At 45.6% G+C, this 13,983-nt stretch overlaps 1 protein-coding gene across 1 annotated transcript in view; it reads left to right on the top strand.

Annotated features, from left to right (window-relative positions):
* The window catches only part of TRPC6 (transient receptor potential cation channel subfamily C member 6), an 833,374-nt gene that overhangs the window by 544,955 nt on the left and 274,436 nt on the right, over positions 1-13,983 (top strand). The window contains exon 4 of the mRNA XM_085624063.1: positions 4,342-4,506. Coding sequence (XP_085480189.1) covers positions 4,342-4,506 — 165 coding nt within the window. The remainder of the gene's footprint in view (positions 1-4,341; positions 4,507-13,983) is intronic.

Genomic DNA, 13,983 nt, shown 5'->3' with positions numbered 1-13,983 from the left:
GTAATTAATTAATAATAAAATATTTATATTTAATTAACTTACCGCCCTTCATCCCTACAGACTCAACAATGTGCACTTAGTATATATTTAAAAAAATCTAAATTACATAATTTACATAATTAATTATCAATTATACAATTAATAGTAATTAACTAATAATAAATTAATGATATTTAATTAACTTCCCACCCCGATCTTTTTCAATGAACTTCCCACCCTTTACCCCTCCAAACGCAACAACCCGCACCTCATGTATGACTTAAAACATTTCTTAATTACACCATTTACATAATTATTTATCCTTTAAATAATTAATGATTAACATTAATTATTATAATTAATCCCTTCACACCCTTTACCCCTACAAAAAACACAACATACGCCAAAAATATTGATAAAAGAATAAATGAATTATACAATTTACATAATAAATAATCAATTAAATAGGTAATAATAATTATAAAATAATTATAATTCAATTACTTCCCACCCTATACCTTACAAACCCCACAACCCGCACTGAAAACTTAACATAAAATAAAAAATATTACACAAATAACATAATTAATTATCAATTAAATAATATCAACTAATAATTAATTATTAATTATAGCTAATTTACTTCCCGCCCTGTACCCATATAAACTCCACAACCCGCTACAGCACTAAAAATACAAAGAACTATTCAACTAAATTTAAAATCAACTACAAATCTACAAACTATATTAAAAAACATTAACAATAACTATACAAACAATATAAAACAAATACAATTAAAATATACACTAAAGTACATAAAAATAATTTTAAAATGCTATTGTTAACAATATTTTTGTAAATGATATTAACACCATAGATATTTTAACATTAATATTAACAACATAGATATTTTTAACATCTAGATTACTTACCTTAAAATCTATATTCTTGTCCACTATATATTTTCACATGATATTTGTGCATCACAATATTTAAAACTCGATATTTCTGCTCCTTGATATTTATTTTGGGATATTTTGTCTGATTACCTTTCACAGGGTAAACTAACGGAACCCAACTCCTCTTTCATCATGGAATAACACAATCAAAACAATAGGAAAATGTGTACCTATGTATTAGATTTATTAAAATCAAAATCCTAAACAAGTGTACACAATATGAATTGTAACTTATATAAAATGAAATAAAATAGTGGCAACAATAGTTACCAGGAGAGTGAATAATAAGAAAAATTGTAACAGCAAGATTGTACTGGAAAGCTTCCTTACATCAATATCCCAAGCCCTTCCATTTCAGCTAACTAAGCTAAACATAGCACCAAAAAGTGTCTGAGTTACTTAGAGAGATTTCTTAACAATAGAACAAATATTCAGAAAGGAACAGGAAAAGTTGCATCTGCAGCTCAAAGTCTGCTGATAAGCCGAGCAAAATCTAGATGTGTCCTCCCCATAACATCAGCAAGGAAAGGATAATGCAGCTCTGTGTGACTCTCAGTTTCACAGATCTAATATGAGGTTTCTCTCTATATCATACCACCTGGTTCTAGTATATATATTATGTCTGAACCTTGTTGAATGTTTTCAGAATAAATAATTTGTAGTAGCTTGAACCTCAAAAATACTTTACTTAGGGTTACCCCAAACAATAAATATGGAATTTCGTAGGCACCGACTGGCCCTCCTTCCATGCACCCAGAACCTCCCACCCTGGCAGAGGGTGATGACCCAAACATCTTGCAGTTTGTGTGGCACAGGAACAGGAGACTGCATTAAATCTGCACCTGCAAGGAGCTACTGCAAGAAAGGAAACAGCTGTTAAATGTGCCTTTCATACAGAGAGGAATTCGCTCTAGAAGGCAAGTGGTGCTGGCATGCTTTGATCCGGGGACCACACAACTGTACTGCTGAGTGGTAAAATATCTTATGCTGGCCGATCAAAAAATGCCACAAGCCTCAGACCACAGAGACGGCCAGGCTATCAGTTGAAGATACACCAGAAGCTCACTGTGCAGTGTGCATAGACAAAGAACTCGGCACCGGGCCCTCTTGCAGAGACTCTTACTTTTAAACAAAAAACATCATGTCTGCAACTTCATCGAAGCAAGAACCGGGTTCCTGGAAATTTTCAAAGGGAAACCGTCACGCATATAACAACATTATATCCACACGTGAGGCTTCGACGAATAATCTAAAAAACAGTGGAAGCCTGATTTTCTCCACAGTACAGCGTGACAGGGATGCAAACCTGGAAGGCCTTTAATCTTTCTCTTCTCCCTCTTCCTTCTTCTCCCTCTCTTTATTTTCTTGAACTGTGGGCACCAGGCTAACGACCTGGCATCAGGCTGAATGAGAAGATCCTGGCTTTTCAAACAAAATGTTGCTCCTTTCAAAACTATTTTTCTGCAACAACAAAATGAGTCAAAATGAGCTATATCCTGGCACCCACGCCTCTCAGGTTTTACCTTTAAATATGTATTTGTTGCACTGCACCTTATTGCGGGTATCAAGTCGAAGAAACTCTCATAATCTGACAACGTCACCAGACATGTTGGTGTGGCAAGGCATTTCGTGGTGTGTATTATTGGTTTTAAACGATGTGTTCAATGTTTTTACTGATTGTTTTAATGCACTGTAATGGTTTTTAGTGACTATGCAAATAAAAATAAACTGAAACCTACCAATCCTCACTAACTTTCTGCAAAATCGTGTTTATTGTGTAAAAACAATAAATGAGAAGTCAAGCCATCAGTTTCTATGAAGCTTTGTTTGTTATTGAAAAACAATCACTGAAAAGACAATTCAAAACCGTACAGAAACAAGCATGAATATATATATTCAAGAAGACTGAATTATTACATTGGAATGAATAACGATATTAATAAAACTAAATTAAACTTGGATCATACACTTGAAGAAATGAACATATATAATTCAAAAACTTGGAAACTTAAAAGAGGAAATATATGATAGTTCAAAATAGCAGTAATGGTCCGCGAGAGCCTTTGCGACCTTTTGCCCAAGATCTTTCAGCAGAAGAGCATGCTTCAACATCCCATTACATAATCTATGGTCTGCGTCAGAGTATCTGATGGAAATATAATGATACTCTAATGCAACCACTGGAGGGCTGGAATTTGCCATACCTGGTCCCAACATATGGAATTGCCTTCAACCCTTCAACTGAGCAGGATCCAACTTCTAGCAAATCAGAAAAAACATAGTCCCATCTTTTTCCAGATCAACAGAGAAAAGTTGAATTTCTGCTCTCTCGTTGATCACCAACAGTCCTCTTCATATGAGATACATTATCAGAATGTTACCCAACACCTCTACTATAGAAAACCCTACGAGGTATGAACTGTGTGAGGTATGCACTTAGCATCAAATGAAATGTGTCCATCCATCTAAATTCAAATATAACAACTTGAAGTAGGAAGCTTTTCAGTAAAAGCATACAAATGTAAAACGTACGTATGTACACCATACAAACATCCATAAAAGTGCGTTTCTATAGAAGAATGCGCACACCAGCGTGATTTATACAATGCATGACTTTTGCACTACTTGCACTCTATTACGGCAACAACAGAAAACTCAGGGGTATATTATCAAGAAACGTCGTTAAAATTATCGCCGCTTTAACGGCAGAAAACTGCAGCTAAAGCGGCGATAATGGGCTTGATAATATGCCGCAGAGAATTCCCATAGAAGCCCATGTTCTGGTGTCAACATGGGCTTCTATTGGAATTCTCTGCTGCATATTATCAAGCCCATTATCTGCCGCTAAAGCGGCGATCATTTTAACGCCGTGCTTGATAATATACCCCTCAGTCCCTGGATTGTAGACAGCACCACTCCCCATCTGCATCAAAGAAGAGCTCTGGCACCATCGTCTCTTACTGAGAAATGTCACCCTGTGGCTCATAGTGCGAAAATGGAAGCAGCTGTCCAAAATATAAATGACTGCTTTAACCTACATTAGATGTTTTTAAATTCAGGACATGTTATTCATCCTTGTATATGGTGCATCTTTCACTCTACAGTGCGTGCATGTGCATTAATGGGTGGTGTGTCAAAATAGGCTACAGAAGCATTGTATATCAAAATATCGGGGGGGGGGGGGGAAATATCCACAAGGTAAGATGCATAGCAAGATTTTGACCAGGAAGTTTGGGTAGCACGGTACTCTGGAGTGGGTGTGATATGTGCAGGTGGAGCGCTGCATTAATGAAGTTCTTATGATGTTCTTTTAGAAATGCTGCTTTCATTTTATGCCATGCACTACTGCTTTGCAAATGATTCCTGGTCGTGTGATTCGTCTTGTTTCATTTCTCACTTGCAGTTTGTAGCGCATCCGAACTGCCAGCAGCAACTCCTTTCTATCTGGTACGAGAACCTCTCGGGCCTCCGCCAGCAGACCATCGCCGTGAAATGCCTCGTCGTGCTGGCCGTGGCTGTGGGACTGCCCTTCCTCTCCGTGGTGTACTGGGTGGCGCCGTGCAGCAAGGTTAGTGTGCAGTGCTACTGTCTGCCCGTCGGATGTGCTGTTCTGCCTGTACCTCTCCAGCAACCAGAGGGGGGGCGTGTTGTTGTTTACCAATTAGGAGGCAGTGACTCACTTCTGAAAGGTTGAGCAGCTCATCTGTTTATGCGTAATTACTCTACAATTATCACTATGGGCAACACGAGATTTCATTAATGGAATAGAATGAACAGTTTACCGACACCCTGCCAGGGGTTCTGTTGTTTGTTTAGTTCTTCTGTCACTTCTTGTAGTTTGGCTTCTCGGTAGGAGTTTCTGCAGTCTGGAGCATTCCGTTCGATTCTCATTAACCGTAAGTACTTTATCAAGAAGCTTGCGTACAGTCTGTGCTCCCGCCAGTTTCCACTTCACCCTGACCTTTCTCCCACATCGAGCAGACAATTGTGGGCTGCTGGAATAATCAAGAAGGCGGCAAATGTCAGTGTGCCGCTTCCTGTGTGTTACAGTCATGCCCGGGGTAATTTCAGACATCTAGATGTGAGCAGCATCACACAGCTGACAATCCAGATATGGCGTGGCATTTAGAGCTTGGCAGATGCAGAGCGCCCTCCAAATGTGGGAGATGCTAAGTGTTGGCAAGGGTGGTCCCACCCACATCGGAATGAGCCCCTTCATTTTATTACATCTATCCCAAACCAGAGTATGATACGATCAGTCTTACAAATAACTACTCGTGTTATCCCTGTAACTGTGAACCCTGTCCCAGAAAATCATTCACATGAGAGACTTGACTCCCTGGGCTGACCATAAAGCAAGCCCCAGACCACAAACTTAATTCACAAAATGAAACCAAAACAAGTAGCCTTGAGGCACTGTTCCGGATGTGGTTACACCACACACTGATCATTGGATACATATGTTACAAAATCTAAACCTGACTTCGTTTGTACCATATCCACCAAAATTTGACCCCCTAACAAGACATGTGTGCAAAAAAGCCTTTCACCATATTTAAAATGTGATCTATTAATCATATGAGGTTGGGATTACATCCGGGCAACTCCTCAAATGTCAATGTGAGAAAATACCTTTTTTTGCTAGATGTGGTGCTAATTTAATACCATTGAACACTGAGACGCTGATACCCAGTGCACACTGTATATGCTCTGACCCTTAAAGTATATGTGGATTGGCTAATACCTGATTGGCATATTTAACTTACCTAAAGGGCCCAAGTATATGGTCTTCTCTGTATCCAGGGCCTGTAAGGTAAATGTCACTAGTGGACTGCAGCACTGATTGTGCCACCACTACAGGGACAAAGTGCAAACCTTACTCTAGGCCTACCACCACAGCTTAGCATAGCAGTTTTAAAACTGCAAATTCAACCTGGCAAAATACACCTTTTTACGTAATTTTTACCGATTCGGTAATTACCGAATTGTAACGAATCGGTAAAAATTACCGACTCATTACCTACATACGAGTTACCACTTCTTAAATACCGATTCGGTAACGTTCGGTATTTTAGAAGTGGTAACTGGTATGCTACCTACATGAGGCCCTTAGTGTTTAAAATCCATCACTTTGGGGTGTTGCCAAGATGATGGAGTGAGCGGACGTGCCTCGCTCAAGCTCCATTCCCGCCGGGCCTGCAGCACTACTACTGTAGCCTCCAGCGCTACGATACTCCTCCGGTGGTGGGGGGCCTTCTCAGCGATCCTGGCAAAGTGAGGGAGGAGATCCGCCAACCCATCCGAGAGGGCGGATACGCTTGCCCGACTCCCAGTGTGACCTGCGGTACAGCAAGGTGAGGGTGCGGTGCATTGGGCCCCGGGGGTCATTCGGACCCATGCTCGGCTTACTGCTGCCCCTACGAGGAGCTCTTCGGCAGCAATGAGCACCCGTTGAGTCTTTTTGAGGCACCACAAGCAGCACTCCAGAGTTTCCTGTAGCGAGGCGGATTGCCTCTGGGCCTGGTGGTGTGGCACAGTGCGGCAGAGGGTACTCCCGGCGGCCCTGCCGGTCCTTCGCTGGGCCCTCCACCCTCTGCCGGACTGGATCCCCGAGCGAGGCTGCGCCATCCACGAAGCCTGCTGCCCCCGGGGGGTCCATCAACCTGCTGAGCTCAGACCTGGCTGCGGTGGTGTGGATTGAGGGCGGACTCAGAGGGTACTGTGAGGCCATACCCGAGCCCGTGGCGTGCGACTTGGAGGCCTGTGTGGGCCTAGCACCAGAGGTGGGACTCTCAGAAGGACGAGTAAATAAATATAGAAGTATGCAGTTCCTCAAGAGAGGTAATGGTGAGAAGAAAAATGTATGAGTCCACAACGTCAGGAGGAGAATCCTCCTTAAGGAAAAATACCCTCACACATCCGGCAGACTGGCTGTCATATATCGTCAGCACGTGGCCCAGATGTCAAGTTTCATCATCAGGTCTGCTCCGAATCGGGGCGGCGCTGCAATCCCCGATCGGCGACCTTAGTGGCGCCTTTTAGTGGAGATCTTTATTCCTTAAATGCCGGTAGGTGAGTGCAGGTGAGGGCCCTAAAGTGAAAAAGTGTGTGGTGGAAGAGGTGTGTTACAAGTAAGTAGTGGGAATCCTAAGTAACAAGGTTTATTAAATGAAAGGGGACCCACTCTTAATTAAAAACAATAACGTGCGTAATACTGCAGTTAAGATGACTGTTTTACTCTATAGTAATGTGTGGTCAACATGTTTCTTGCATTGGTTAAAAGTAACCGCAATTCTTCAGGACCAGGTGATTCACACACTTATTGGTAGTGGTAGCGACTAGTGGGGCACTTACCACACGTACAGCACCCTAATAAGTGGTTACTAGTGAAGGTGAGGTACAACGCCCTACGGTGCAGGGTTACGATTTCCAACAAGCTGGCGCTGGATATTGACACCGAATAGTACAGTGTCGGCGCAGACCTAGGGTAGGTGGGAAGGCGTCCCGATCTGCGGACTTCTGACACTGTACTATTCGGTGTCAATATCCAGCGCCAGCTCGTTGGAAATCGTAACCCTGCACCGTAGGGCGTTGTACCTCACCTTCACTAGTAACCACTTATTAGGGTGCTGTAAGTGTGGTAAGTGCCCCACTAGTCGCTACCACTACCAATAAGTGTGTGAATCACCTGGTCCTGAAGAATTGCGGTTACTTTTAACCAATGCAAGAAACATGTTGACCACACATTACTATAGCGTAAAACAGTCATCTTAACTGCAGTATTACGCACGTTATTGTTTTTAATTAGGAGTGGATCCCCTTTCATTTAATAAACCTTGTTACTTAGGATTACCACTACTTACTTTTAACACACCTCTTCCACCACACACTTTTTCACTTTAGGGCCCTCACCTGCACTCACCTACCGGCATTTAAGGAATAAAGATCTCCACTAAAAGGTGCCACTAAGGTCGCCGATCGGGGATTGCAGCGCCGCCCCGATTCGGAGCAGACCTGATGATGAAACTTGACATCTGGGCCACGTGCTGACGATATATGACAGCCAGTCTGCCGGATGTGTGAGGGTCTTTTTCCTTAAGGAGGATTCTCCTCCTGACGTTGTGGACTCATACATTTTTCTTCTCACCATTACCTCTCTTGAGGAACTGCATACTTCTATATTTATTTACTCGTACCCGGGCTATGTATGCTGGACCTATTGTAAACAGCCCCTGTTCCTTCCTTTTGATTCACTCTCAGAAGGACGCCATGGTGCGATCAAACCTCGTCCGATTGGACGCCCTGGGCCATCGAAGGCAGCCGGTCGCCGCCTGTGGGGGTGAGTGCCGTTCGCTGCACTTCCCCTGCCCCCCGGGGCAAGCGGAGGTTCTATACTGGGCATGCTGGAGCAGCTGCCTTGGCACATCCCTCACTATAGAGGCTCAGAGGAGTTGCAGGCCGGCTGGGAGGGCCCAGCTTCAGGGGCAGAGTGCACCTGCATTGGTGCTTCCACAAGGCAGCTGGGTCACAGGACCAAACCTCTTGTGGCGAAGGAGCGCTTTAGACTGAACCGGCTCAGTGGTTTAGTGAGGTGGTTCCGTGACCACTTGGGGGCTCAGCTCGGTCCCCGTACACCCTATGATTTCGACGCTGCTCCTTGGCATGCCACGACATACCTATGGCGATGGCCAAAGGTAAAAAATTTCGCTCTGTGCAGGACCTCCTTCTGAAATCGGCTGGGGATGCACAGAATGCAGGCTCGGCTGCTGGAGGAGAGGGCTCTAAAGGGGCTGTCACACGGGAATTTCTAGAGTCCCTGTTTGCCTCTCAACGTGAAGACATCATGGCCATTAAAACTTACCTGCAGGCGGATCTGGGCGAAGTCAGAAGAGACGTGGATGCAGTAGGGCAGAGAGTGGCCGCGCTGGAGGACTCGACGACAGCCAGGGACGAAGAAATTGCCGCTCTCCAGCAAGAAATTATACGTCTTAGAGACCAGCAGCTAGACCTTCAAGCACACTCAGAGAAATTGGAGAATAGGTCTCAGCGGAATAATTTCCGTATCCGTGTGGTCCCTACTGGGGCGGAAGTTGAGGAACTGGAGGGGTAAGTCCAAGCACTCTTCCGAGAAATCCTGAATACGTCCGAGGGGTCCACAGTCAAAGTTGTCCGATGTCACCGAGTGGGTCCCCCTCGTCAACCTAATCGCCCCCATGCAGACGTTCTCATGCGTGTACATGATTTCAGGGTGAAGGAGGAAATTCTCAAGGCGGCCAGGTCTTGTCAGCCCTTACGCTTCAGAGATCACACGCCACAACTCTTTCAGGACCTCGCGGCAATCACCCTTGAAAAGCAGAGAGACTTCCATCCAGTAACTAATCACCTTAGATCAACAGGAATAACTTACTCCTGGGGCCACCCGTTTCGCCTCATCTTCCGTTTTGATGGGAAGCTTCATCAACTCCGTTCACTGACCAAGGCCTGTAAGCTGCTGAATCTGTATATTGATGAACTGCCCTCTCTGCCTGCCGTCTCCGGGTCGGGGACCCCCATGAGACCCAGGCGTGTCCCTCGCGCTGGCTTGCGGCTGGACTCCCTTCGCACTGACTCCACCAGGATGGTCAAAGAACATTCTGCAGTACTGCGGTCTTTAGCTGGAGCAGAGGGGGGATCCCTGGACACTAACGATTGAGGCAGCGTGTGAGGGTGGGTTTGGTTTTCTCACATCTGTGCCTAGCGGGAAAGGGGGAGCTTTCCTTTACAGATTGAAAAAGTCCCTTGCTCTTTGGGTTGCTCCTATTACTACAGGCCCCCTTTCGGTATGGACGATATTTGCTATTTCACACAGTTTGTTTATTGTTTTTTGATTGGTTTGTACTGTTTCTGGGCTGGGTGGATCTCCTCTCCGGAGCTCTTTTTAATAGAGGTTTCTCAGGGCGGGTTTGTCATGACATTCATATTTGCATCACATCTCCCTTGGTCTGTCTGATCTTTATGGTTTCATTGCCTAATGGGCATAGAACTTCCATCTTTTTGGGGCAGATGGAGGTTAAGACAGTCAGTTTTAATGTCCGCGGCCTCAATAACCCCACCAAGTGTAAGGCAATTCTTTCCGTACTCAAGCATGCTGAAGGGGATATATGTTTACTTCAAGAAACCCACCTGCTAGCTAAAGACACACATAGGATGCAATCTAGGTAGTTCCCTCTTCAATTCTGGGCCTCAGAAAAGGGCAAGAAGGGTGGGGTGGCCATACTGTTTTCCAAGCGCTTCAGGGGTTCCATACTGGGCTCAGTGACAGAAATCAAGGGGTGCCTGTTGGCGATGAGACTTCGGTCTGGTCCTACTAATTACACAGTAGCTTCCATCTACTCCCCAAATGAGCATCAGGAAAGGATTTTGATTGAGGCTATGGCTTAGGTTCTCCAGACACCCACCCCAATGGTAGTGGTGGGCGGGGATTTGAACCTAGTGATGGACCCGGGGCTAGGTCACTCTAGCACTAGGACGGGAGGAGCGGGTTCACTTTCTGCAGTGGGTAAGGACTGAATGGAGGAATGTGGGGTAAGGGATGCTTGGCGGGGCCTACACCCCGGTGAAAAGGACTATACGCACTACACAGCTGCCCATAAGTCATACGTACGCTTGGATCACTTCATTGTCACCCATGCAGCTTGGGAACGCTCCCAGGCCTCATCCATTGAAGCTCGTTCTCTTTCAGATCATACACACATCACTCTAACACTGCATTTACCGTCCCCGGCCTCCTCTCCTTTGCAGTGGTGCTTTAGGGATTCTCTGCTGTCGTCGCCCTCAGTGGTGGATGGCGTAAGACGAACATTGACTGATGTTGCGCTGAATGATGATGGCTCCACAGCACTGGATTCAGTCTGGGAAGCTCTGAAATTGGTTTCTCAAGGGGCGTTAATCGCGAAAGCGGCATCCGACAATAAGACCCGAAAGGCCAGGAGTGAGGAGCTAGAGTCCAAAGTTAAGGAACTTGAGGCAATTCACAAACGCACGGAAGCTCCCTGGGTTTGGTGCCAACTGGAAAAGGAAGAGCTCTTGCTAAGGCGCCTTGATTTGGATAGGGCGGAGCTTGCGGTGCTTTGCCTGAAGCATAAGTACAAAAAGGGAAGGTTGTATGCTCGCTCACCTCACTGTCTACGCAGTAAGAAACATGCGCAGATGGTAAAATCACTGATCACTGACGATCCGGGTATAGCGTAGGCTTCTCAGGTCTTCTATTGGGACCTCTATTCTGCTGAGTTCCTCCCCTTATCTGACCCCCATGACTACGTGAATGGGGCAACAATCACCCCTCTTTCCTGTATTGAGGCAGAGGGTCTGGATGCACCTATACGATAAGAGGAGGTGTTTCCGCTACAGCCCGCATGAAACACCTGAAAGCACCAGGCCCAGATGGATTCAGCTCGCATTTTTATAAGACTTTCTGCACTGAGCTAGCCTCCTTGCTCACCCGGTTGTTTAATTTGTTCTCTAAAACAGGCACCCTCATTATTACGATGTTGCAGGCATCGGTTACAGTAATACCTAAACCCGGGAATGACCCCTTGTCTTGCAGCTCGTTACACCCGATTTCTTTGTTAAACGTGGATGCCAAACTTTTCTCTAATATCTTGGCGCACAGATTGAATCCTTTGATGCCCGGTTTGGTTGATCCGGGCCAGGCAGGGTTCATTCCGAGCTGACAATGTTGGGATAATACGTGGCGGATCTGCCACCTCATCGATAAAGTCCAGCGCTCCAAGGAGGAGGCATTGCTGTTGTCGATCGATGCTGAAAAGGCATTCGATCGGGTCCATTGGCCGTACATGTTTACCACATTAGAACATTTTGGCCTGGGTATATGGTTTCGCAGATGGATAGCGAGTATGTAAAGCTCACCAAGTGGTGTGGTTTAGGTGAACGAAGTACGCTCAGACGGTTTTGCGGTTGGGAGAGGGACTAGGCAGGGTTGCCCCCCCTCCCCTTTGCTCTTTGCTCTTTATATGGAGCCTCTGACTCAAAGGCTCCATGATAATCCTGAAGGATGTGACCCTCTAGGGCCATGCGGGTACTTGTGACCACCTGCTATGCCTTTCCATATGAATAGCCGGTCAGACAGTAGAGAATACAAACAATCATTTATTACCATTACTCTGCAGAGGAGTCTATCATACATGCACCCTGGAATGGCCGGAGAGGGACTGCACTCTCCACATTTGCTAATAGATAATAAACCCTTCAGGAGACTTCAGCCACGGTCCCTCTGGAAAAGTACTGGCCTGAACCGGACACGAACAAAGAAGACACAGAGAGATGAACTAACACCTGCCACATGGGCATGCTATCAGTGGCCCAAGGCCGCTGTGCTGTGTCTCATGATCTCTTAACGTTGGAGCAGGAATACACGTATACAATGGAATGCAAAACAAAATACCCATCTTTGTTAGTTAGTCGAGTCACAGCCTTGAACTTGAACAGAAAATATAACAGAATAAATGTTCTGCTGAGGCGAGCAATTCTACATCCTAAGGCCTAACATGAGCTCGGCACTGGCAGTTTAATAAGGGTTACGAAATACAAGATGGAGGCACATTTGCTCGTGAGGCCTCCATACTATGAGAAATACTACACGGGCTACAGAATGCGAGCATTAGTGTATGTAATTTAGCCACACACTGCTAACTTAATACAGCACAACAGAAGCAATATGGGAAAGGGAATTTTAAATCTAACAATCCCAACGCGCAGGGCATTCCATTTGGGGACGATCGCCATCTGATCAGCCTTTATGCCGATGATGTTATATTTTCGTTGGCTCATCCCTTCACCTCCATGCCGGCTGTAGTCGAGGACCTGAGGGCCTTTGGTCAAGTTTCTGGATTCAAAATGAATCTGCAGAAGTCGCAAGTACTAAATCTGACTACTATTCAGTCAACGATGAACACTTTATGGGCGTGGTTCGAGTTTGACTGGGTGTCCGACGGCATCTCATATTTGGGGCAGGTCCTCCATAAGAACCTCAGCAAAACATCTGAGGCAAACTACTCCGCCTTACTTTCTCATATCTGCAAGGACCTATTCCAGTGGCAGCGTCTGCCCCTGTCTTGGCTGGGCAGGTTAGCAGCTGTCAAAATGAATGTCCTACCACGTGCACTTTACATCTTCCAAACCCTCTCCCTGACGCCGACCCCCGGTATGCTCCCCAACATTCAAAAAGTGATAGAGCGCTTTGTCGGGGGTCCGGTCTCTCCTAAGTTACAGAAGACCGTTTTACTACGTCCCAAACTGGAGGGTGGCCTAGCTCTGCCGAATACCATTCGCTATTTCCAGGCTTCTTTATTACGCTACCTGGTGGAATGGAAGTGTCCGTTGACGGAGAAGCAGTGGGTATTCATGAATCAGACTGTTGCTGGGGTCATATTTGGAGGGAGGCATGGCTACCGAGGGCCTTGTGCTCATGGGACAGGGTGTCCTCGTCAGCAGAGATCACAATGTTTCCCTCGCCCTTGTCCCCTCTCTTCTCAAACCCGGACTTTACTCCAGGTGTGGTATAGGGAGTGGGCCAGTGCTGGGTTTCCATGTTGTGTAAGCGAGTGAGTCATCTGTTTGACCTCAAAGGCCACACTTCCTTTGATCAACTTGCAGTCGATTATAACCTTGCCCGGTCGTACCGCTTCCTCCATGTACAAATGGTGCACTGGGTGCCGGGCTCTCGTGTTCGCCCAATGGCAAGTAGGTCCATGCATCCATTCGAAAAATGGCTCCTACTGAATAAGGACGACCACAAACTCATCTCTGAAATGTACGCAATTCTCTCTCGGGGTATCGGCAGGGCAGAAACGATGGGAGGTGGGAATTGGGCGCACACTTTTGGACAAGGAGTGGGAGGATGTTTTTTATAGGACTCACCACACTGCACACTCCATGGGTCACACAGAAACATCATACAAAATTATATCCTACTGGTACTACACACCGGCACGCCTAGCTAAATGGAACTCTCAGTTCGATGGTCTCTGTTAGTGGGGATGCGGGA

This window comes from Triturus cristatus, chromosome 8 (assembly GCF_964204655.1).
Source record: "Triturus cristatus chromosome 8, aTriCri1.1, whole genome shotgun sequence".
NCBI lineage: Eukaryota > Metazoa > Chordata > Amphibia > Caudata > Salamandridae > Triturus > Triturus cristatus.
This window is presented reverse-complemented; position numbering and strand designations above follow the sequence as displayed.